This window comes from Elgaria multicarinata, chromosome 3 (genome assembly GCF_023053635.1).
Source record: "Elgaria multicarinata webbii isolate HBS135686 ecotype San Diego chromosome 3, rElgMul1.1.pri, whole genome shotgun sequence".
NCBI classification, from domain to species: Eukaryota; Metazoa; Chordata; class Lepidosauria; order Squamata; family Anguidae; genus Elgaria; species Elgaria multicarinata.
The window spans coordinates 64864559-64890937 of record NC_086173.1 but is presented as its reverse complement, the minus strand read 5'-3'; the positions used below and the strand labels follow the sequence as shown (position 1 = coordinate 64890937).

Genomic DNA, 26379 nt, shown 5'->3' with positions numbered 1-26379 from the left:
AGAACAAAAGTGTAGGTGGGATGGAACTCAAAATCATAGCAGAAAGGAGAAAGAAATACACACACACACACACACACCGCACTTCAAGAAGCCACCCTCAAGCAGCAGAAAGAGGCCCTCCTCCTCTCACCAGAGCCCCATGTCTTGAGCTAAGAAAGGGCACCCTCACCCCTATGGCAACTCCCCTCATGGCTGCCTCTTGGCAAAAGAGCACCAGGAGAGGCAAGGAGGTCTCTCCCCAGGCAGATGCCTTCAAATTCTCCTAAAGAGTGCACAAATGCCTATACTCACACTTACACAAACAATAAGTAACAGCAGCCCCCTTATGAAGGCTCCTAAGACTGTGGGTGTGGCAAGGAAAGTGGAAGCAGCCAAACCCAGCAGAAAACACAGTCTCTCTCCCCCCCAAATCCTTCTGGCAATTCCTTCATGTTAATGATGATCAGCATGCTAATCATCACTGATGATGATAGAACCCTATCAGTGCCTAATATCGTGGCAACTATTCTCTCTAAAAGCACCTTCTACATACTTGAACACCCTTGCTCCATTGGGGCCAGCCATCTCTTGAGACCTCTGCCCCAGGAGGCACAGTGTGAGAAATTGCACACGTGCACACACACCCCTCATCAGGAGAACTTGTGAAAGTCTGTGATAGAGGAGGGATATAAATTTTCAGCATATTGTTGGAGGTCCCGCTTGTCATTACTAATTAGTAATCTTCTAATTCCCATCTGTATTGTCCATGTCGTCCACTCACAATAAGCACTGCTAGCTAACTGTGTTAAGGCTTTTAGGAACCTTATAGGAATCCTTATCAGCCATCGTGTGTGTGTGCGTGTGTACACACACACACACACACACACACAAAATAAACATATGGCAAACAAGCAGAAAATCTTCTCTAGTTTCCCCAACAATCAAGAAAAGATCAATACAAGCACTGTGCATCCCTAGCGTAACCTTAACTTGAGAGTTTTTATACAACACTGAAATAAGAGTAGCATACTCTTGCGATCCAATTTCTTGGAAAAGGTGATTCCCATTGATAGCCCTATAATCCATTTTAAATCCAGAAAATCACTAAATGATTCCGTTTATATGGCAATGTCATTTGTTAAATATCAAATCATTATTTAGGAATAAACTCTTAATGAAATCTGACGGCTCTTTTAAATGGTTGGGGGCTGAGAGGCATTTACAATATTCTCTGAGGTTGAAGTTTGATTTTTTTTTAGGGGTTTTGTTTTGTATGTACTAGTAGACATCAGGCTGGACATCAGGAAAAACGTCCTGACTGTTAGAGCAGTATGACCATGGAACCGATTACCTAAGGAGGTTTTGGGCTCTCCTACACTAGAGGCCTTCAAGAGGCAGGTGGACAGCCATCTGTCAGGGATGCTTTAAGGTGGATTCCTGCATTGAGTAAGGGGTTGAACTCGATGGCCTTATAGACCCCTTCCAACTACTATTCTATGATTCTGTGAGATGATGCATTCATTTCGCCATAATAGTGGGGACCTGTATTGAGCCTAAATTAGCAAATGTGTAACTTGTTTGACTCTGGTTATTAACCTCACCACTCACATACATGCATATACCTCACCCACCCACCCATACACTTCCTTGGTTATAACTACAATACTGTTAAACAAAATGAAGACTAACACTTATCCTGCATAAATTTGATTACTAGTTTACTTAAAAAAAAAATGCTTCTAATTTTGGTCCTGCCCATGAAGAATGTTATGCATCAAAGAGGGAGTTGGGGGGTGGGGAATTGTGACAAAAATGGAATTTGGTTTTAGCTCAGACGGGGCAACATATGGCAAAAAGGAGTAGAGTTTTAGAAAGTCTTTAAAAGTGTAACATATTTTTATGGGCACAGTCTTTTACAATAGCAGCTTTCCTTGTGAGCTTGCTTTTGCTGAGACATGTGGTGGAGGGATGTCACATTTCTGCCACAGTGACCACAGTGATAATTTCTCACACCTTGTCTGCTTTACACAGTCATTTTTTTGAATATCCTTGAGCCCCAAGTAGTCCCGAGGCTCTCTTCCAGCACAACATTACAGATTCAGAGTTACAGAATGAAATAGTTGGAGTCCTCTTGCATCAAGTGATCCTATTCTAAAGCATTCCAAATAGATGCCCAGCCAGCCTTTTCCAAATCCTCTAAGAAAGGACATTGCACAGTCACGCCATCAATTTAATTTGTAGCTGCTCATATTAAAAGGCGGTTTTTTCTTATGTTTACCCTAAAACATTGACTTGTCAGCAGGATGGAGATAACAGGAGCATGGTGAACTGTTTGGGTTTGCTCTTCCAAGCTTGTAGTTAATTCCTACACCAGTGCCTCACACAGTGTGAGGCAAGACTACACAGGGTGCTGTGAGTTGCTTCTGAGTGAAATGCCCTGATCGCTACCTCATCTTCAGCTGGCCTGAGCTGCTTCCCAGCGGTACCTACATTGAGCAAGGGTGAACCAGGCCTCAGCCCTAAAGGGAATAGATATTTCGCCTAATGATAGTAACAGACATGCCGTGACATTTAAATCACTCCAGGCAACAAACGAATATCGCTGTTTCATTTCTCAGTGAAAGAGACGTACTTTTTTCCTGGCAACACTTCAGGAGGAAATAATGTGCTGTTCCCCAGACAGGTGCCTCTTTAATCATTGACTGCGCCACACCTTCTCCTTCCAAAGCTTTGTGTAAAGTGAGGCAAAGAAAACCCTCCCCCACCAGGGTAAATTCTCTGCAGACAAAGTACATTTGGATGTGCTTGCATAGAAAAGATTTCTAGTCCACCTCATTTCACTTCCTGGTTAAAATGTTTCCGAAAGCATCAAGTGTATATGAAAAGGAGGACAGGGCTCCTGTATCTTTAACAGTAACATAGAAAAGGGAATTTCGGCAGGTGTCAATTGAAGAGGGTGAAATTCCCTCTTCATCACAACAGTTAAAGCTGCAGACGCCCTGCCCTCTTTTGTATCTGGTCACTCTACTATAGCTAGTGTAGCTTTAACTGTTGTGATGAAGAGGGAATTTCACCCTCTTCAATTGACACCTGCTGAAATTCCCTTTTCTACATTACTGTTAAAGATACAGGAGCCCTGTCCTCTTTTTCATATGGTCACCCTAGAAAAGGAGGACAGGGCTCCTGAATCTTTAACAGTTGTATTGAAAGGGGAATTTCAGCAGGTGTCATTTGTATATATGGGGAACCTGGTGAAATTTCCTCACAACAGTTAAAGCTGCAGGTGCCCTGCTCTCTTTTAAATCTGGTCACTCTAGTATAGCTCCTGCAGCTTTAACTGTTCAAATGAAGAGAGAATTTCACCAGGTGCTGCATGCAGACAAATCACACCTGCTGAAATTCCCTTTTCTATGCACTGTTAAAGATACAGGAGCCCTGTCCTCCTTTTCATATGGTCACCCTAATCAAGTGCATTTTGAACATTTGACACTGCTCTGCTTAAAGCAAGAAGAAAGAGTATCAGGACAGCAGCACAGTGTTGTAGTTGCTCATTAGCCCTAGCAGACCGGTATGGCCACCCCAAAGCTAAAAGTGGCCTCCCTTGCCCTGCAGTTCCCACCCTCTATGTTTCTCACTCACCTGGAAGAAAGTGACACTGAGTTAAGCAGAGCACACTAGGAGATATCCCTCCACCACATGATTCAGCAAAAGCTAGCCCACAGGGAATTCCCAGAAGTTCAGCCTCCTGTGCCAGGGCTTCTAAGTGATCCACCCCTGAGTAACAAGGAAGGATGGTTGGTCCATCAAGTGGATCTGATTGGGGCCTGGGGGAAATAGAGTGAACTGGAGAGAAGTTCTCCCTCACAGGTTCTTCTAGCATGGCCATGTGTCCTACTTTACAGAGAGCACTCCCCTGTTTTGGAGAACTAGCAGAGGACAGTCTGAAAATATCCTCTATTTGAAGAGGTGTCCCCCACCCCACCCCACCCCCCAAAAAAACTTAGGAAGGTAGAGCAGGGGCCTTGAAGTTGCCCATCCACAGTTAACAAGCAGACAGCAGACTGAGCAGTCACAAAAATTACCTGGTCAGTCTTCTCCACTATAGTGAGGTGCATTGTATTTCTATTTAAATTAAATTACTTGTAACTTTACATATGCAAATGTTATGCAAAATTGGTGTCTTCTTTTGTCCTCTGTTTTGGAGATGTGTCAGTGACCATCCTAGTGACAATCAGGTGAAGAGCCCAAAGCATATGGGCTCCACCTACACCAGAATTGGGGTGGGGGACAGAATCTCTATATTAACAAAATTCCAATGGCTTCCTATAGGAATCATTGGGCTGACAATCTGGAACCTGCACAGACCCACCTAAAGCATCAGAATCAATCTGTGCTGACACTCTGAAATATCAATGTGTTGGTCTGTGCAAAGAGTACCTTACTTGCCATAGTATTGAAAGTCTCCCAAGAGGGCCTGGGGAAGGAGGATAGAATTCACTGGGCACTGCTTTGTGCTAATATCATACTCACCCTCTTGCCAGTGTCTACTCTAATCATCTGTTAGTGAGCACCTTATAGGCTAGAAGCAAGCAATGTATGGTCCGCAGCCCACATGTGGCCCCCACCATGCTCCCAAATTTTCATTCCCCCCCCAAAAAAAAACACAAGGCATCCACAGTGGCCAACCAGCCATCAGCCAGGGACCAACAAAGCAGGACATGGTGCTACAGCACCCTCTCACCCATGTTCCCCAGCAACTGGTGCACACAGGCTTACTGCCTTGAATATTGAAGATGGCACACAACCACCAGGGCTAGTAGCCATTGATACCCTTTGCCTCCAGGAATTTATCCAACCCCCTTTTAAAGCCATCCAAATTGGTGGCCATCAGTGGTTGACTGTCAAATTTCATCAGCAAACCAGCAATTTCCCCCTTTTTAAAAATGTTTTTTTCCCCTCTACACTGTGCTGTGCCCTGCACAGTGCAGCCAATAGTGAAAATGGTCCCCAGATCTGACCACAGTTGCCCACTTCTATTATAGGCAAAAATATGTCCAAAGATGCATGTGTTAGGGCTGACCTTGGCTACACCTAGGAATGGTCACCGTTGCCTTAGCTAGACCTACTTGTTATTGCACAACGGAAGGATGAAGATCTCGCAATGTTTTTATCATGAGATCCCCCTCTGTTCAAACACAGTGTGCGATGACCACAGAGAGAGAGGCGTTGCGCCCGCATTTTTAATTTGTAAAGCGGCAGCAGCGCACGATGCTTGTGTGCAAAAGGTAGGGTTTGTTTGGTTTTTTTTTAAAAAAAAGGTAGTTGTTGTTTTTTTAAAAATTCCCAGCTCACCCCACCCCACCCCCGATGGGCGCAGTGTTCCTGAGGAACTCTGTGCCCCATGTGCAGGTCCCAGCTCCTCGCAAGGAGCCGGGACAAACTGCAGCTCAGCCCGAGACTGTGGAAAAACCAGGCCTAAAGTGTAGGGCGAGATCCCAGGGCGAGGGAGGGATCATCCCTCCCTGATCCCAGGATGTCCTGTGCATCATGTGGACGCACAGGGATGATCCTGGGGTGATCACTGAGATATCGCCTGGTCTAGCCATGGCCCGTGACAAGATTTGAAGATTCCCTTATGTGCATAGTAATACATACTTACCCCTGTGAAGTAATTGTAGCAATTCCTTGTAAAAGTATGTCATCTAAAGCAGAATGTAAAATTCATTTCAATCAGGCTGCATTACTCCATCCAATTGGTAGTCTCTAAGAGTATAATAAGATTTGTTGTTGTTTTTACTCTACCCCAGACTCTACCCCAGCATGCTGAAAAGAGTGGAAGGAAACATTTTTCTTCCCTAGGTGCAGCACTTTACATTTGTCTTCATTGTATCGATTACAAGCTGAGCCTCCCATTTATCAAGATCATTTGAGGCTCTAATCCTATCTTTTAAAGTGTTTACAATCCTTCATCATATGTTTGTTTCCCCAACAAATGCGTACTTTGTTCTCCATCCATGTTCTTGATGAAAATATTGATTCTGCACAATCTGTCCCTTTTCAGTGGATGTGTGAGCAATAGCCACCGTGTCTGCTGTTACGAACCTTAATTTATTTCCTGTGTTAAATTCCCGGCTTAGAGACAGAGATTGTGAACAGGCTGGAATCACAAAAAGGAAGCTTAAAGGAAAAGGACAAGCAGTATGGAATGGTTCATGCCTTAAAATAGAATAGATATGAAATAAGATGCACAATTTAATTCCATGACCCTAACCCTTCCAAGCCAGTAACTCTAGCAAAACTAAGAATAATTTGCAAGATTGTCCACTACAAGGCAGCTGTTCCCAGGGCTGGCCCTGCCGTTTGGCAGTGGATGCTAGGAGGTGGCAGCAAGTTGTTGGAGGAGACAGCTATGACCCAAGCAGCCTGCCCTACACCTGCTAAGCTAGCCTGCTGCCTTCAGATGTCATGATGGACATTGTCTCATTGTCAGCGTTGAAGAAATATTCAGCTGCCAATTCATTTGGCTTTAGTATATGGAATGGGAAGGGGTGCCATTTTATTCTTTGCCTCAGGCAGCAAATTGTCTTGGGTTGGGCTATCCCTGGCTGTTCTAGGGACTCCTTCATGTGCCGATGCCCAACTTGTGGAGTGTCCCCTTCAGGAGTACCCACCTGCCACCTAGACACAAGGTTACTCTTGTTCTATTTGCCCAGGCTCCTAGTGAACAATAATGGTTGCATTTTATTGCTGCTCTTGCTGTTTTTAATCAGCTGTTTTATTGATCTCTTTTGTCCATTAATGTCTGATGTCTTAATAATATTGCTGCTGTTGTTTTGAGTTAACCTGGAAGATTCTTTCTAAACTCTTGGAACTGCAGTGTGGGAAAGAAATACCCACTCTGAATAGGTACATAAAACCAAGGAAATTATGCCATCCTCTGATCTTTACAGGTGTGGCAGGATATGGGTGTGATCAGTAAACAAACTATTTAGCCAGCACAATCAATGCTCTGAAGGGAAGAGGTGCTCTGTGTAGTGATGGGACTGTCACAACCTATTCAGCTGTGCTGCTTTTTTCTCATAACAGGACCAAAAACACCTACATTGAGAAGTGTTGGAAAGATGTACGAGTGGGGGACTTTGTGCAGCTGGAATGTAATGAAATCATCCCTGCTGACATCCTGCTGCTCTACTCCTCTGATCAGGATGGGATCTGTCGCTTAGAGACAGCCAATCTTGATGGCGAGACCAATCTTAAACAAAGGCAGGTTGTGAAAGGATTCGCAAATCAGGTATGTATGTCTAGAAGCTGCTTCTGCAACAGATCATCTTTATCTGTTCTTTCCCTGGGACCCCCAGTATGCACCCTCCCCCCAAAAAAAATGTAGCATAGAACTATCCGGCTGGAAGAAATCTTTAGAGGGATCACTTACATCAGACCTGTTTTCAAAATGAGCTTGGATTGGCTGACCTGAGGCCATTTCCAAAACTACACCACCATTAGCTTCAGGTGCATGATCAAGGGCAACTGAGGGCTCATTGGTTGAAAAATTGTGGAAAGGGGTGTGGCGAACTAGCCTGAAGCCTTTGTTGCTGAGTTGAGGTGGACGTGGGAGAGAGAAGGTTATTGTTATAAAATATCAGCAGCTGCACTTTGAATTTTAACATACTGTAGCAGACCTTAATCTTGTATTAAAATCTGTCTGGGTCAAGGGTGCTTTTGCACTTGTGGGGTCCTTGGTTGACAGCTGGTTGGCCACTGTGTGAGCAGAGTGCTGGACTAGATGCACCCTTAGTCTGGTCCAGCAGGGCTCTTCTGATGTTATTACATCTGTGTACATATGGGAGCAAAAACTGGGCACACGATTAGGACACATTTAAATTTGAACATTTGTCAACACATGTCGAGCAAAGTGTAAATTTAAGTAAATTTAGGCATTTGGTGTTCCTGTTTTTCTACACATCTTGATCCTTTTTCAGAAATAGTACGTTGAATTATTCCTCTCATATCATCTTTAGATGATAAATCCTCCATTTGCAAGACAGTTTAATGTTTTTTAAAAAGTACATTTCTCACACTATAGAGTTATTTCTGGAACATCTTACTGACGTGTCAGATAAAGATAAAATGGGTTAAAGCAGCAGCAACATCTGGGGATGAGAAATTTTATTCCATTTTTAAAGAAATAAAATGTTCCCATCCTCCTGATATTGTTGATTGTTAACCTGTTTTGCTCTATCTGGGTATGTTGCGATAACCATCAGACGTCACCCTTCTGTGAGCCATAGTTAAAATACATCAATTGTAGAAGAAGCTATTGATTAAAATATTAGTTACTGCTGGTCCTTTTCAGACAACAAGCTAAGCCATGGTTAGGCCACTAACCATTTTGCAGCAAATAGTTAGCGGCCTACACAAGTGAGTATGTTTAAACCATGGTTATGTAGCCACCATGGTTAAGAATGGTTCACATGACACTCTAAGCCACAATGTTTAGCTCAAAATGCTTAACCACCATGGCTTAGCATGTCATATGAACAGAATTACTAGGTGTTAAAATATTAGGTATTTAGTATTTTTCCTGACAACCCAAGCCTTTTGCTCTGCCAGAAGGGAAGGTTTGCCAGAAGGGAAGGTTTTTGAGTCTGACCTTCAAAATAGTGCGGTTTCGTGGGATCCTAGCAACTAGGGTGACCATATGAAAAGAAGGACAGGGCTCCTGTATCTTTAACAGTTGTATTGAAAAGCAGGTATCATTTGTATATATGGGGAACCTGGTGAAATTTCCTCTTCATCACAACACTTAAAGCTGCAGGTGCCCTGCCTCTTTTAAATCTGGTCACTCTAGTATAGCTCCTGCAGCTTTAACTGTGGTGATGAAGAGGGAGTTTCACCAGGTTCTCCATATATACAAATGACACCTGCTGAAATTCCCTTTTCTGTGCAACTGTTAAAGATACAGGAGCCCTGTCCTCCTTTTCATATGGTCACCCTACTAGCAACTATATACAAGCATTTTATTCAGATAAATGTACAGGGTATTATGTGTGTGTTTTTCTTATTCTCCATTAGCTAATTGTTCGAAATGTTGAATTCTCTGCTACAATTTATAGTAAGAGACCATTCTGTTTCATATCACCTCTTAATGATGAAACTAATTGGACCTACAACTAATCTAGTAAGTAGGTCCTTTGGATAGGGTTATATTTTAATAATAACTTTTTAAAATGTAAATGTTATGTTTTTATTGTAATTTGATCTATTCTTTTATTATTTTTCATAATATGAAAAAAAATTCATAATTTTTCTGTAAATTGTCTTGAGTAGCAAGGCAGTATACAAATAAAATACAATAAAATAATAGTTTAATTAAGGGGTGGGGTAAAGGTTGAAGTCCAAATGTTTTGGACTTCAACTCCCAGAAGCCACCACCAGCATGGCCAGTGGTAAGGAATGCTGAGAGATGAAGTCTAAAACATCTAGACATTTATATTCTGCCCACCACTGGTTTAAGTCTTCTGATTATAACTCCTGAACCTGATTTAAAATCCCAATGTAATCAATTTAAAACTGTAAAGGCAACATTTTTCCATAGAAAAACAAGAAAAGGTGGCAAGGCACCTTGAAGACTAACGAAGTCCATACACGTGTATGCAATAATAATGTGCCAAAAGCCTTTTTATTATTTTTGTTGCAACTGACTAACATGGTTAGCTCTCTGGAAATTATTTCATGGTATTGCTTAATTGGTTGGCTTAACCAAGTCATTGCTGTGCCACAATAGATGCTTGGAGGAGGTGACCTTTTGATCCATACCATCCCTATAGATCTATGGTTCCATAATTTCACTCCTAGCTAATGAAAAACCCATCCAGGTTTTTTTAGCTGACTTTAAAATACTTTTGTTTGAGCTTGGAACTCAATGTGTTATTTATTTATTTGTTGCAGAACACTGTATTTGAGCCAGAATTTTTCAAAAATATCATTATTTGTGAGAAACCCAACAAAGATCTCAATAGATTTAAAGGCTACATGTAAGTTACTGCAATTTTTATTTATATCATTCTACAGTTGATGTCTTTACTATGTTCAGTTGCACATTTTTGAAGCAGCGTCAAAAATTATTGTAAAGTCTAATGTGATCTTTTAATACATACTCTAAATCCAGGAAGGAACATTCTCAACAACACTATAGCATTTGCCTGAACATGTGAGAGCTAAGAATGTGTCATGGGGGGGGCAGGGTATAAGGGTGTTAGCCCAGCCCCCAATGACCCTATACACCAGGGCTTCTCTTTAGACCTTTGTCCATTGGGTACAAAAGTCTGAAGTGGGTTTCTTATAAGTGCATTTGACTGAACAAGTTAGATGCCTCCACACATTCAGAAACCTTCCCATATCAGGATTCGTGATCTCATGGAGGTTTCTGAGAGCATTCAGCAGAACACAGATACTTTCTTCAGACCTTCACATTGAACATGTGAAAGCCTAGAGAGGAGCTCCCATGTGTCTACTATGGTCCAAAAATACATGCAGTTCTCACACTTTACGAAAACAACAACACCTACACAGAGCTTGCAATAAATGTATTGGTTGATAATATTCAAGCTGCCTTTGGCGTCTAATACATCCTGGAAGATGCAGCTGGTGCAGGATATGGCAGCCAGGATGCTGCGTAGGCATCTGGCCAAGCACATATTACATTGTTGTTGAAGCAATGGTTAGAGATATTTTTAAATATAGTCAGCAGTATATAAATCTATTAAATACATCATCATCATCAATAAACCTCTGGAGAAGAAGGTTTCTTTTAAAGCTTACAACCAAGTGTGAGAAATTGCCATTAGGTCAAGATTTATTTATTATTTACAATATTTATATATCGCTCCCCATTGAAAATTTTGGAGCAGTGTACAAGATAAAATAAAATAGTTTTGTGCTGTAATCATTTGTAGGATGGGGATCTCAAATTTGTATAAACAAACTGAACAAAGCCTTGGACTCTGTTGTTCCTCTGTTTGCGATAGAGAACAGCTGAACCTGAGAGAGTTTGGGGAGGAGTCCTTTACAGGAGCTAGTTGCAATGCAGCTGGCCGCATTCAGACATCAGCAGCACAATATAAGGAGAGCCTTAGATGCTGGGGGTTTGCTGGAAGCAATTGTCTTGTTTGGTGCTCTGTTCTAGTTGCTTATCTGCCAGCTCATTGACTTTGTTTGGACAATATCTGACCCTGGAAAGACCTCAACTATTCTTTTGCCCATTCCTGAAACCTGTACTGTTTACCTTGTCTCGCAATGGATACTTTTGGCATACCGACCTTGGACTGGTAATTGACAATTCTAACTGCTGCTTATCTTGCAACTCCGCTGATTTACGACAGCCACTGCTGAGACAGCAAAAAGCAGAAGATGCCTCTCAAAATCTTTGTACACTGGGGGAGGGGGAAGTAGGAATCCCATTCCTATTTCTGTAATGTAGATTCTCTGCAAAGCCACAGTGATATCATGCAGCACATTTGTACCTGTGGGAAATCAAACCAGAACTCACCCCATGGACATGGCATAGGAAATATAATGTATGGGAGTAACAGAACATTTTTTAAATAAATAAATAAATAAATAATCCCATTCTTCTTTCTAGGGAGCAGCCAGATCTCACACGGATTGGTTTTAACATTGAAAGTCTACTTCTTCGCGGATGCACAGTAAGGAACACAGAGGTTACAGTAGGGATTGTTATCTACACAGGTAATGATGGTTGGGGAGGGGTGCTTTTCATGTAGTTACTGATGGAGTGTATTAGGGTACACTCAAACTAGGGTTAGATCTACACTACTGCTTTATAGTGGTGTTGAAGTGCAGTAATAACTGTTAGGGCACATTCCATATACTGCTTTCATAGTGCTATTTCCTACTTTTTATAATGATTTGACACAAGGGGCATGTCTACATGATTCATTTCTCCCAGGGTCATCTCCAGGTTGTCCCTGTGCATACAAATGACACAGAAGGGATCCTGGGGTCAACCAGGGATGACCACAGACTTTTCCCGTGATAATTGAAATTGGGGATTTCTTGGTTTTTCCATGATCCTGGGACAACCTCGAATACCGCGGCTGATGTGGCACAGCCTCCCGGTTCCTCAAATGGTCATGGAGCTGCGCGGGGTGGCTCCGCACCCATGGGGGGGGCAGCAATTTTGCCATCCCTGGGATGGTGGGGTGGGTGGGTATGGAGTTTAGCAGGGTTGGGTTTTTTAACTTACTTTTACACCACACGTGCGTGCAGCTCCTCTTCAAAAAGGAAAGTGGTGCCCATTGTAAAGGAAAGAGGCTCCCAGCGCTTTCTTACTGGATTTAGCATGGATCCAAGGCACAGGCACGGATCTAAGGCACGGATCCAAGGCACAGAACTCACAAGCTCACAACATGAGGTTTAAGAACTTTTATTCAGACTAAGGGTAGGGATACATGGGACAGACTAAGTAAAATATCATAAAAGCATGCACAACATAAGAACCCAGTACAGGCAACAATAAAACTTAACTCTAATATCTCTTACGTCAACCCATGCTCTTCTCACCAGCCGACAACCACCTGTTGCCCCAGGCAGAGATTATTTTATACTTTCTTTTCACTCCTTCCCTCCTCCCTCCTGCTTTGTTCTTCCATGCGTACTCACACCTTTCGGCTGGGGTGCCTAATCGCTCAAGGCCAGTTGACAGATATGGCCAGGCTGACGCTGGTCTCTTTAGATGTCATCCTCCCTTTGGCATCCTTATCTTCCTATGAAACCATAAAATTTAATTAAAACAACCTTGTTCCCAGATTCCAACTCCCATGTACCCCTATCCCGGTTAACCCATGCCTTTCCCTTACACCCATGACGTCCGTCTTCCCCTCTGGGACATCATGTGGCTATATAGACAATGGGGGAGGATTGCAGAAACAGGTAAGTCTGCAATCCTCTCCCCTCCCTCCCACTACACCCTGTGGTGTAGACATGCCCATGGTATAGATCTGGCCTAGATCTGCAACTTATTTCTTTGCCTCTGCCATGCAACCTGAGTAGCAGGTAATTAAGAACTGAAACCTGTTTTGCACCTACCAGATTAAGTTTAATTAAGTCTGCATAACACTTTGTGCCTTTTATCTAAAACATCAGATTTGGCGGTTCCTCCACTTACTTTTCCCCCCCTCTCCTTCCTGCCTGTCCCACCCTATTGTTTTCATCATTGCATTAGAAGACTGAATAATAGTTCTGGAGAACTCAAGAGCTGTCTCACTATTGTTTGACATTTAAGTTTATTGTAATAAAGTTATAATCCTACTGTGGCTTTAGCTAGTCATATGTAGCTATAGAAAGGTCTGTTTTTTTGTTTATTACATTTCTGTACTGCCCATCAGCCAAAACTCTCTGAACAGTTCACAAAACAACCTTAAAAACATAAAATGCAATAACATAGTTATTACATAGTAACATAGTAAACTGCTTTACTACTTGCATTTTTCATATATCATAGTCAACTATTCCCATAGTTTATGGAAATAAAAATGTACGTCAGTGGTACTGTTGGACCAGAAACTGTCATACCCATTGCTACATTTAAATGCTCACAGATTTTATCTCCTTTGTATTTTGATATATTTTATATATTCTTCTTATGTAAACCACCTGGGGATTTTTGACTGAAGGGTGGTATAAAAATATGGGTTGTTATTATTATTATTATTATTATTTATTTATATAGCACCATCAGTGTACATGGTGCTGTACAGAGTAAAACAGTAAATAGCAAGACCCTGCCGCATAGGCTTACAATCTAATAAAATCATAGTAAAACAATAAGGAGGGGAAGAGAATGCAAACAGGCACAGGGTAGGGTAAGCAGGCACAGGGTAGGGTAAAACTAACAGTAGAAAGTAACAGTAGAAGTCTGCACAACATCAAGTTGTTCAGAAAACACAATAGTCAATGGTGGGTTAATAGTCAACTCCATGGTTGATTACTGAGGGGATACTCCCCACACAACATGATTATAATCAATCATGATGTCAATTAAGTTCAGCATTGAATTGACTATTAGTCAACAGTATGCTTGATTGACAAATCCCCCACCCTCTCTCCACCCTCAGTCCTCCCACTGGTATCCCATCGGCCATTGCGAGTTCTGCCAGCTGGACTAGAGCAGCAGTCATCACTTTAATTGCTCTTGCCAGGGAACTCTATAGTCGCCAAAATTAACCGGCTGCGTGTGACAAAATAGTTAACAATGCCCAACACATGACATGATAACCAACGGTAGTTCAAATAATCAATTCTACAGAGTGTTGGTTATTTGCATTGGTTATTTCAGCCAAATAATCAACTGTACCATGAAAAAGCCCAAGCAGATGACACAATAACCAAACGTTGACTATTTAACCCATTGTTGACTATTTAACCTACCATTGGTTATCGTGTCGTCCAAACCCAGTCATATTCAATAAATATTTGAGCACCATGTAATCAACAACTATTAAACAGTCTGAACAAAGGCGGACATGGCCTGTTCCCCTTAATAATCAAACGAGGGTGCTAGATGGCACTGCCTGGAGAAGCTGCTTCTGTATAGAAATGAATATACAATAATAATAATAATAATAATAATAATAATAATAATAATAATAATAATAATAAATTGGAGCTTTAAAATAACAGAGGCTGGATGATTTATCACACCTTCCTATACCTTTTGTCATGATGATAAGGTTTGGATTCAGTTTGGAAATATTCCTGAAATCAATGACACTCGCTTTGAGTAAACCTCCTTAGGAGTAGGATGCCCACATATTAGCAAAGTTGCCCACTTTTGGCCTTGCACAAGAAAGGATGTTGCAGCAGCGGTTGTGACTGTGATCAAGCTGTCACTCAGAAAAGAAAACATTTAGAACTAATGTCCTACTCCTCCCTCATCTATTTAAACGACAACTCTTGATTTTAGGGTGGTGTTTTAGGAATATTGCAGAGGATTGAGAGAGACGTTTTAGGAATATTAATTCCTAATAAATCCCTCTACAAAACTGCCCATTTGCATCTTAGATCTTTGATGCCAGGAGTGTCACTTGATATATGTTCACATAGCACCACAGTGGCCATGCGCCTAGCAAGAGAAAAGCAAAGAACTCCAAGATCACAGTGAGGGGTGCGGAACAGAGTTTGGTTTTCCTTTCATGTCTCATGGTTAGATCTTCAAACACCCATCCACTGAAAATGTAGCAATTTGATTCCAATTGAGTTTGCGTATTCTTTTTGGCCTGCTGTTTTGTTGGTACTTCAGATTCACTTCGAGAAGAGCTAAATAACATTACTCACGGCTGGATCTGACATACTGGGCTCTCTTTATGTTCACACAGAAAGTGCACTAGTAGATTCTCATTAAGTCAAATTGGGCTGCTGCGAAATAGTCAAATGTACTTAAAAATCAGTCGGCCGTCTAATTAGATTCTAACAGTTAAGTACTCTGTCTTTTCTGACTCAAGTAGACATTCATTGTGAATAAGGTATGCATTTCCACTGTTTTCAGATGTTGAAACAAAATCCCTCTGCTTTGCAGGAGTGGGATACATCATGTAACAGTGGCTCAAAATGAAGGGGCTTTCACAGACATATGCTATATAGCGCTAACATTGGTTACAGCAGGCTTTGCCAGCTCACCACTCCCCACAGTCACTTTATGCAAAGAATACTCCTGTGATCTGAATGATCGGGAAATGTAACGGTAGTTGTCAAATGTATTTCTCTGAATAACACACTCCAAGGACCTCTCTGCAAGCTCCCACCTAGTGCTGCAGTGTCAGTTAGCAATCTGTGCTGACTTTAATATAGCTTAGTTCAGGACTTCATACAGCCCTAGAGCATATGAGTGAACTTGTTGGATCAGATCAAGAATCCATCAAGTTGAGCACTCTGACTCCCATAATGGCCAGCCAGATAGGCTGTGTACAAGGAGAACATGATGGAAACTCCTCTCTTCTAGGGTATGTTCCTGACTTCTGTAAACAGAAGATTTACTCCTTTTAATTAGTACGGCTAATAATGCTACCCATCCTTTATATACTAGCCATTAATAGTACTACCCATTCTAAAACTGTTATACCACATCTTGTGGCACCAGAGCTTAAATTAAATTAACAAACAGACAATAATGAGCAGGGGGTGGGGGAAACCAACAAAAATTCATTTCATTTCAGCCAGCCCTTCTACTATGAGATCAAAACAAAAAACTAAACTAAAGCCTGGGTCACTAAGTATAAATGCAAACCTAACCTACCCTCACAATAAAAAGCACCCTGAAATAAAAATACAAGAATCTTTTTAGAGCCTACCTAAAAAAAATCCTCTCTGTTGAATATCTCCAAAATGCTCAGAATTTTATAAAGTTCTGTCCTGGCTCTCCTTCTATATGAAACTTGTCCTCCCTAAAAATCCAAACTATTTACTTCAAAAAGGGGGTTATTTTTTAATGCCTTTCCCAACATGAACCTACCTGTACACCACGTTCAGTGTCTAAGGTCCTTGTCCGGGTGCTATTCCGAGGAAAGTTTGGGGGATGGCAACAAGGGAAAGGGCCTTCTTAGTGGTGGCCCCCCAATTATGGAATGATCTCCCCAATGAGGCTCGCCTGGCACCAACATTGCTATCTTTTTGGCACCAGGTGAAGACTTTTCTCTTCTCTCAGGCATTTAACAATATGTGATGAGCTTCATCGACCCTGGATCTGTTTATATCGTTTTTAGTTATATGTTCTGTGTATGTTGTTTTGTGGTATTAAATTGTGTATATTGTTTTAATTGTTTTAATCTTATGTAAACCACCCAGAGAGCTTCGGCTATGGGGCGGTATAGAAATGTTAATAATAATAATAATAATAATAATAATAATAATAATAATAATAATAATAATAATTTTGAAAATGTAATTGAAAATTTATAAGTTGGGCACCACAACCTCAGCACAGACTGCCAAATTGCCGGTCTATTTCTATCCCCTGCTTCCTGTTTTTAACTTCACTCCTTATCTCATGACTGCTAAGTTTACTCAGGTGCAAGCCGAGCACCCACTCGCTTGGCCCCAAAATCATTTGAGCATTCAAGCAGCCCAATTCCTTTCTAGCTTCTCCCTGCGCACACTCACACGCTCCCCCAGAAAAAATATTCTTACCATGGCCTTGCCTGCACTACATGAAGCTGCCATTTGCAGTTGAAGTTCATGAGGCCGGCGAGCCAGATGACTTCGGACTGCAAATGTTTGAGGAGTGTGCATCCCAGTTTTAGCCCAGGCAAGCTTGAAGGGGGCTGTGCCTGCCTCCACTTGGGGCTGCTCTGTTTGAAGCACGCACACATGCATTTTTGTTCAGTGTCCAGTGGAGGCTGGTGGCTCCACTTCGGTGGGGCTATGAGTGCATTCTGGCTTTTAGTCAGAACCAGCCAAAACTCTAAAGGAGCTTTCCAAGGTGCTGAACCTCTAGGTTCAGCACCTTGGATGGCTCCTTTATAGTAGCTCTTTTAGAGTTCTGGCTGGTTCTGACTAAAACCCAGAATAGATTCACATCCCCACTGAAGTCGGAGCCACCAGCCTCCACTGTCAAGGTCCCTGTCCTCTTTGCATGCTCCCTTTTAACCCCTGCCAGCTAAAAGCCCTACTACCATTTTAGATCTGCATTCCTGCATCTGATGTATTTAAAAATTATGACAATGATTAATTTTTCTACCTTCTGCAATTTTAGTCCTAGAATTCCTTCCTGGCTTGCCTTATTGTAAGTTTATATGTGGTTTGGCCAGAATTTGTGTCTTCAATTGAGCAAGAGTTTCATGTCTTGAGAGGTGTCATCTTGCCTTTTATAGCCTCCTCCAATGCAAATCTTTTGCAATCCAGCTCCGAGATGAATTTCCTTGCAGTGCTTCTAAAGCTGACATTCTCTCTAAAACATTGCAAATCAAGCTGTTGTGCATGTTTGTTCTTTAAAAGTGTCTTTCTAAATCTGCTATGAAATATATTTATGAGATAATGAATATAGGGAAGCCAACTGGGATATATACTTGAATATGTCTAAAATTTAGCTCCCAGCGATTTCTGAGATATTAAATTTATATGACTGTTCATTCCTTTTGTGTGTCTCTTCAAGGCCATGAAACCAAAGCCATGTTAAATAACAGAGGTCCTCGTTATAAACGTAGTAAAATAGAGCAACGGATGAATATGGATATATTATTTTGTGTGGGACTGCTGTTCGTCATGTGTCTCGTTGGAGCAATAGGTATGGAATAATGGTAAAAATATCAAAAAGACGATATTTATTTATTTATTTAAAACATTTGTATCCCACCCTATATCATTAGGATCTCAGGGCGGCATACAGATAAAAGCATAAAGTAGAAAACAATAAATATACACAGCTAAAAACAAATTAAACCATGAACCAAGTTAAAACAATATATAATTTAAAAGTAGTAAAAACAATTAAATCAGTTAAAACAATGTGACAACGATACTCAGTTTTCAAAAGGCATTTTCCGTAGTGGTGTATTTTAATTGACATTTATAAGGGTTGTTGATGTTGTTATTGTTGTTGATCTGAATATGATCCACTTTGTGCATCTGAACAGCCCATAGACCTTTTCTTACATGGAAGTGGCTTTAAAAAAGAAAAACAGCCTTGGCCATCGTGTTCATGTGTGTGTGTTCACATTTTAACTGGTTTTTGCAGCTTCTTTCTTTGATCACCTGACTCATGCCACACCACAAACTGTTTCACATCTACCCCTCATTTTCAACAGCAGTTCAAAAGTCTCTTTTGGCCCATGGATTTCAATTTTGAAATTGAAAGAACTTTCAAAAACTGTTTTTTTGTTATGGTATGAGGGTGTTTGTTTTGAAAAGGGGGGAGTTGTTGTTTTAATCCCATTGTGCATGCTTATAAGTCCTTTAGCATACCCAAACTATTTTTGGGGTCCTTGTTAAATATATTTCATCCAAATAGGATCAACTGTCTGAATCTGAACAGCTGACCAACTCTTTAATAAGAAAGTGACTTCAGAAAAGCATCATATTGAAAATAATAATGTTCAAAGTTTCAACATTGACTTGTCTAATGGGGAACCCCTGCCTGCGTGCCATGGGCCTACTGAGCTTTGCAAAGGATTCTGGGGCATATTCTAGGTTAGGGATACACTCACTTCATATGGGCACTGGCTCAGCCTGTTGGTCCTCTCCATTATTTCAACATGTATTGAGAGTACAGCGTACAATGCACCCACATTCTCCTCTGGCTGCAAATTTCAGGGAAAGTGTAATAGTGTAAAACAAGTTGTCTTCCAGGTATGTTTGTCTGCCATCACTGATCATTTTGTTGAGTAACCCTCGATAATCTTCTGAGGAACCCCATGGTTTCCTAGAAGATAGCTTGAAACCCATTGAGCTTAAAAAAAAAAAAGCATTCAACATTGGTAGAGATTTGGATCTAGACACAAATTTCACTGCTAAGGTTAATAAATAGTTGTTGTGGGGCACCCTAGATTGCTACTGTGCGAACCAATCACTTTCAATATGTAGCCAGAAAAAGAACTGCCTCCTAGGAATTGCAGTGATCCTGTCCTAATATGACCATCATTTGCAGGGATGTCAAACTCTAATGAAAACAGCCGTACCGAGCATTCCACAAATAAATGTTTGTCAATGCACAAGTGAGTTGCAAAACACTATGCTGAAAGGTTTCCTTTTCCTAATAGAGAAAGCCCTAGAGGAATGTGCCATGACATGGCAGTAAGCCATTAAATTTACCAGGCAAAGAGGACCAAAGGACCCAGAAGTGAAGAAACCTCTTCAGCTCAGTTTTTATTTTATTTTATTTTTAAAGGTACTTCAGGTCAAAATGAGTTTCTTGGCTTAAATTGGAATTATAGCTTGATTAGTTTTGAGGAATGGCGAATGTTCATTTGCCAGAGAGAGAGAAAAGGAGTTCAGGAAAAGCAGGTCACATTTTTCAAACAGATTTGCACTAAATGCTTATTTAAACTGTGGAACCTATTAGAAATTCACCAAATTCACTTCTTTTTCCGACATGCCTTTGGGTTCTAAAATGACAAGCTTTTGTCTTCCTTTTCCACATTTTAAGTGTTGATGTTGTTTCTTGGGTGGTGGTGTTAATGTTGTATTTTAATACAAATTTGTTATATTTTTATTGTTGTGACCTTCTTTGAGGACTTCAATCAACAAGGAAGTCTATATATTATTTATTTATTTATTATTGATTCCTTTATTATTGACATTTATATACCTGCTTTATCTGCTAAAAAGCCTTCAAGGCGGTACACAACAATGTAAAACAACAAAACCTTAAAGCAATAAAAACAAGACCATTAAAACTATAAAAACATTAAAGCCATACATTTTGAAAAGCTAAATTAAAGAGATGAGTCTTTACACCCTTTCTAAAAGCCAAGAGAATTGGGGGATAATTGTAGTTCTTGAAGGAACACATTCCATAGTTTGGGGGCAACATAAGAGAAAGCCCTTTCACGTCTCTCGCACATAAATCTTTTGTTAATTTCATGCTAAATCCAGTTTCTCGTACCAATTTCTTTGAACGTCTTAAAACAGCAAGAATATTTTCTGCTACTCATCTCATGATAGCTGGGAGCAGCATTCTCGGTGGCTGCTCCAGGCTCTGCAACTGCCTGCCAAGAGAGGCCAAGTTGGTCCTTTCTCTGTTGTCCTTCTGCCAGCAGACAAAGCCATTTTTATTCTTTCCATATAAATTGATCGGTTACTGGATGGGGATTTTAATTGGTTGGTGCAGTTTCTTTCTTTTATTCTTGTGTTTTTCAAATTTTGTTTTCAACGTATTTGTTTTTTATGTTATGGTTTAATTAAGATTTTTTGTTTTTTATCTGGATTTTATTATTAACCTATTTACCATCTTTTGACAGAAAGGTAGGATATAAATTAAATAAATAAATTGCTTGTAAGCCAGCAACACATCCTTGTGCTTGAAGTGAATGGTTAGATTTCAATTACAAGGGCAAATAGTCCAAGAAGGAGCCTAGAAAAGGCTCCATCCCCCCCCCAAAAAAACCCATTAAACTACTAGAGAATAATGGCCCAACTTCTTGTGTGTTAGTATTTTACTTCAGTATTATAGGTAGAGGTTGTGTTTCTTCTTAAAAAGTAATATGTGAATAATCTCCCTTGCCCCAGCATGTGCTTTTCTGAGTTTATTATTCTAAACTAGCTTGTTTGTTTGTTTTTTATGCAGGTCATGGCATTTGGAATGGGAATCTTTTAGAACATCCCTTGTATGTCATCCCAGACATTAAAGGCAACTATCTTTCTCCAGCTCTTGCAGGTTTCTACATGTTCCTGACAATGATAATTCTTTTACAGGTGGGAAAATATTTATTGTAAATGAGAAAAGGGATTAAAAGCTGTACACTAACTCAGGATTAAATCCCATTGAAATTAAGGGGCTCTGCTTCCAAGTAAACATAGAAAAGACATCACTGTAAACTGTGTAAATTGAGCAATGATGTAATGTAGTGCATATGAGTGTCAGGTGAGAGCCACAATTCACATCTCATTTCAACCATGAACTCATTAGGTGTCCTTGGGCAAACATCTCTATTTCACTCTTTGAACAGTTTCGCAGACCATGGGTTATTTGAGGGTTGTTTCTCTCTCCAACAACCCTTGCTGCCTGGATTTGGATGACACAGCAAACTATGGCAAAACCTCCGATGAGGGTTGAATATTCAAAATGGCCACCGGCATGTGCCACAACCCACTGTGGCTTAAATTAGCCACATTAGGCTCCAATGATCGTCCAAACTGGGGGCCCTCTCTCTGCCTCATTCCCCACCCTACCCTTCTGCATCATGATATTATCCTTCTCGTTGAGTTGCTGTAAGAATCCCTGCAGTGATGAGGTGAAGTGCTTTAACCATGCAAAAGTGCTTCAAAAAGTTGTATTTAAATAAGTATTTTTGAAAACATTTTCCCTCAAAACATGTATTTCTAAATATATTTCATCTCAAAATATGCATTTTTAATGCATTTTTGCCATGTATGCTGGGAGGTTAGTTGTTTGGATAGATAGATTCTAGCAGAATTCACAAAAGCTAAATTCCTTAGGCTTCCTTATGCAACACAACAACATGACTTTTCAAACTATTATGCTCACTACTCAGAAATAAAATTATACTTTGTATCTAGAGGATACTAGATGTAAGGTGAACTTGGGCCCTTTGTAACTTTCATAGTTGTTTACTAGAAAAGAAAGGAAATCAATAGATGCAACTTTTCTTAGCTTTCTCAGCTTTGCATGAGAAGCTGCATCTTCAGAAATTCCTTCTTTGATACCCACCATTAAAGGCACAAGAGCCCTGTCCTCCTTTTTATCGTTGCTCCTAATTGATATCTCAACAAAACTGACCAAGAACAACAAAACAATTTTGCTTTTTTTCATGAGTAAACATAACAACATAATATCAGCATTGGTGTGGGAAAAGAAGATAAATTTGGACTGAGATATGTTCAGATAGAGGTACTTGAGACCCATGTATGAAATAAGAAAAATACACTCATTTTCCAGTTTCATTGTGGTAGCTGCCAGCATGTAAACAAAACAGATTTCATCAATATGAATGAAATATAGCTGTTTCTGAGCTGTTTGTAGCATTCCAGAGGGAAGCCATATTTTATGTGAGAAATGTAATTGTGTCCAGCTAACATAACTCGGGGAGGGAAGGGAGGGGGAATACATATTTTGTTTTTGAGCGCCGATGCATGCAAAGAGTTGGATTCACAAGCTGCCTCCTGCAGATGGATGGGCTCCTTCTATATGTGGAAGGTTTCTGATCCAGTGGAACATTTCTGCTTGCACAGGGATGGGCAAATTTTCACCCCTAGGGCCATGTACTGTGATGGGTGGTGAGTCAGGGCCTGCATGGCTGCACACATAGGGAGATGGGATCACTGGGGACAGGAAGACGTTAGCCTCCTCCAGCAACCCCAAAGCTACCAGGATCGTTGCTTCCACACTGCCAGTGGCTTCCCCCACAGACACAATTAGATGTCTTAACTTGCATAAGATGGCGCCCTCAAGAGAGCACTCCACAGCTGAGGTGTGGAGAAACCCCCCAAAGTGCCTGAGATTATGATGATCTCAGAGTCCACATAGTTACAAGTGGGAAGAGATTTTTCTCGCTAAAGCAGCTGACTTCCAGTGCACAGTTGTGCATCCTCATCCTGTAATATGAAGCTGCTAGTAGTATATTGCTCCCCATATATAGGATGAAAATTGTTTGGTTCTCAGTCACAACTCACCTCAGTGCCCAAATAAAATTCTCATCTTTGATTCGATTTCACTCAAGTCTGTAGGTCCAAAGGCTTCAGGAACACAATCAGTACAAAACACAGTGGACAACAATTTGTAAAATAGTAAAACTGAATGAAAACATTCAGTCTGTTTTTTTGCTGATTGTCAGCTGCTATCGTTCACTCATTGGTGGAAGTGGATTTTTCCCAGTTTCCCAAATTTGTGCAAATTTGCACTTGTGAAAAGAATCCACATGCCTTGAGATTAGCCAGTCCGCTATGGAATCCGCAGGTCAAATTCATAGAAATCTGAACTCCTTTGATTCCGCTGCAGATTTCTTCAACATCCCTAACAACAAGGAGACTTTCTGTACTGTTTACTTTTATCAGCTATTCTTAGCAGGGAAATTGGCTCCGTGAAGCCTGCTATAGCAGGCAGCTCGAAATCTTGCTGCTGTTCAATGTAGAAGAAGTAAACCTGCCACAGAATTTCTAACATTGTGGGAAATGTCCTCTTTCAGGTTTTGATCCCGCTTTCCCTCTATGTATCTATCGAACTAGTCAAGTTGGGTCAGGCGTTCCTAATTCACAATGATATCGACCTGTATAATGAAGAGCAGGATTTGCCCATACAATGCCGAGCGCTGAATATCACTGAAGACCTAGGACAAATCCGGTACATATTCTCTGACAAAACAGGGACACTGACGGAGAATAAGATGGTGTTTCGGCGGTGTACCATTAACGGGAAAGAATTTTCGCATCAGGAAAACGGTAAGATCTGTGCACTGCCTCTATAAAAGTGGGTTCGACTGAATAAGCTGCCATAGAAGACAGAACATATAGGAGATTCCTCTCCCTTTTGAAGCCATTTTTAGTACTTCTAGATGTGGAGAAAACCTTGGGCAGCTTCACGGGTCCTGTAGCAGTTGTAGCCCACGCAAGAGGGGGAGGCAGACTGCACAACCAGGCCATTTGAAGGGTCTAGGTGACTGTCTACCTGTGTGCAGGTAAGGAGGCTGGTCATCTAGTAACAGCAGAGCCCCCACTCCCAGCAACCTGAACACTTTGGGCCTGTTCAGACAACAAATTAAGCCATGGTTATACTGCTAAACCACTGTGTGTGGTCTGAACAGGGTCAATGTTTAGTTCAAAATGCTTAACCACCATGGCTTAGCATGTTGTCTGAACAGGGTTTTTGTAACTCAGTTCACCCCAACTTCCCATTACTGCCAGTGACAGCTTCTGGGAATTACACAGATGCTTCAGGACTTATAGAGGTCTGCAACTGAAGGGGGGAATGGCTGAAAATCACCTGTTCCCCTGTTCCAGATGTAGCCTCTGCTGCTCTCCCTGCTGCCTGCAGGCACCTGGATGTGCCTCACCCCCTTTTCCTCACAGCCCAACTCATCAGCTGGGCTGCTGGGGAAAAGATCGCCACTAAAAGATTAACAGCACTAGGACAGCAATCCCAGTCAAGGTAGTAGCTAGGGGTGTGAGTAGGCTTGTTGGACTGTGTGGGCAGTAGCCCTGATCTTAGCCAGACCTGAATAGCATGTGTGGAAAGAGCGGCCAGGCATGTCTAGGTTGCTGGCCTGGTTGCCAGATCCCTGGTGGAGATGAGCAAAGGTGCTTAGGTTGCTGTGTGTTGGCCTGATCCAATCCAATGGCCATGATATAGGGAAGGAACTGTGTTTGTAGGCTGTTCCTACATACTGTGCTTGTTTTCCACCTGCCAATGGGGAGGACAGGGTCATGGCTATCAAACCCTCCAGGAGGTTCAGACCATGTCCCTTTGTTTTCACATTGTGTGTGCAATGCAATGCTGATGCCCCTTTTAGTTTAACATCTGGATGGGCAAAAGTTGTTGGCCTACAATGCCCATCAGCCCAAGGCAGCATAGCCAATGGTGAGAGTTGATGGGAGTTTCAGGCCCAAACATCTGAAGGCCTACAAGTTTCTCATCCCTGAGCTACATGAATCTGTGGAGACAGATTGTTTGAGAGAGATGGTTCATCTTTTGACCTTAAAGAACATACATCTCTATTTTATGTCTTACAGCCAGGCGACTGGAAGCCCACAAGGATCAGGATTCAGATAGTGAAGACTGGGCAAAATATTTGAGTCTCCCTCCAAACAAAGGTGGAGAATCAGTTACTCTGACACAGACAGACACTGCTAAGCCCTTGAGGAGGTGTCAGAGTGCTCGGGCTCATTTTCAGAGGCATGCAAGAAAGACATCTCTGGGTCCCTGGAGATGCTCTCCATCTCACCTGGCCTTTAGCAGCACCATGGTAAGTCCACTTTCCTCTCTCCTGGATATGGTTTTCAGGAGTGAGGTTGAACAATTGTCTGCTTGAGGGAAAATTCAGGATTGAACAGTGGTTGCCAGGGGTCACAGGCAAAAATTGCTCTCAGATACTACAGCTATGTAGTTAATCATAAAAATGGGTGGTTTCTTCACCTGCCACTAATGGGTCAGGTTTCCTCATTATCTTGAAGCTCCTTGGGGGGGGGGACACAATTACCTGCATGGTAAGGGCTAAAAGGAACAGGTTGTACAGGTTGCATTTGGCCAGAGAAAGAGTGTCAGGTTCTGAAGCTGGGTAAAGAAACAGTCTTGGTGGAGCTGCAGAGGAGTTTGAGGGCTGATATACCACAACCTGCTCATATGCTTGCTTGCTTCCTTCTCACCTGCCCAACTTTGAACTAAGCAGATACTAAGCCTCCCCCCTACCCCTGGTCTCTCTCTCCTGTCTTTCCAAAGGAAACTGATCCTTTATAGCAGGGCGTCAAGAATGCCAGGCCCACGGGCCAAATCTGTCCTGCATATGGTCCCAGTCCAGCCATCCAGGATTCCCTGTATGGCCAGATCTCCTTTTCTCCAACCACCAATGGTTTGGTGGTTTCCTAGCTGCTGTGCATTTTCTAAAAAGTTGAAATACCTCTTCTAAGGCTTATTTACTGTCCGTAAGAGCTTTAATCTAAAAATGCAAAACAGTGCAATTCTGGTCCAAGGAAAATTGGAGGAGTAGTCAGGTTCAGTTT

At 41.4% G+C, this 26379-nt stretch overlaps 1 protein-coding gene across 1 annotated transcript in view; it reads left to right on the top strand.

Moving 5' to 3' along the window:
• Positions 1-26379, top strand: part of ATP10B (ATPase phospholipid transporting 10B (putative)) — a 78544-nt gene that overhangs the window by 18417 nt on the left and 33748 nt on the right. The window contains exons 3-9 of the mRNA XM_063123278.1: positions 7066-7270; positions 9928-10013; positions 11621-11727; positions 18146-18277; positions 21275-21402; positions 23853-24105; positions 25393-25625. Coding sequence (XP_062979348.1) covers positions 7066-7270; positions 9928-10013; positions 11621-11727; positions 18146-18277; positions 21275-21402; positions 23853-24105; positions 25393-25625 — 1144 coding nt within the window. The remainder of the gene's footprint in view (positions 1-7065; positions 7271-9927; positions 10014-11620; positions 11728-18145; positions 18278-21274; positions 21403-23852; positions 24106-25392; positions 25626-26379) is intronic.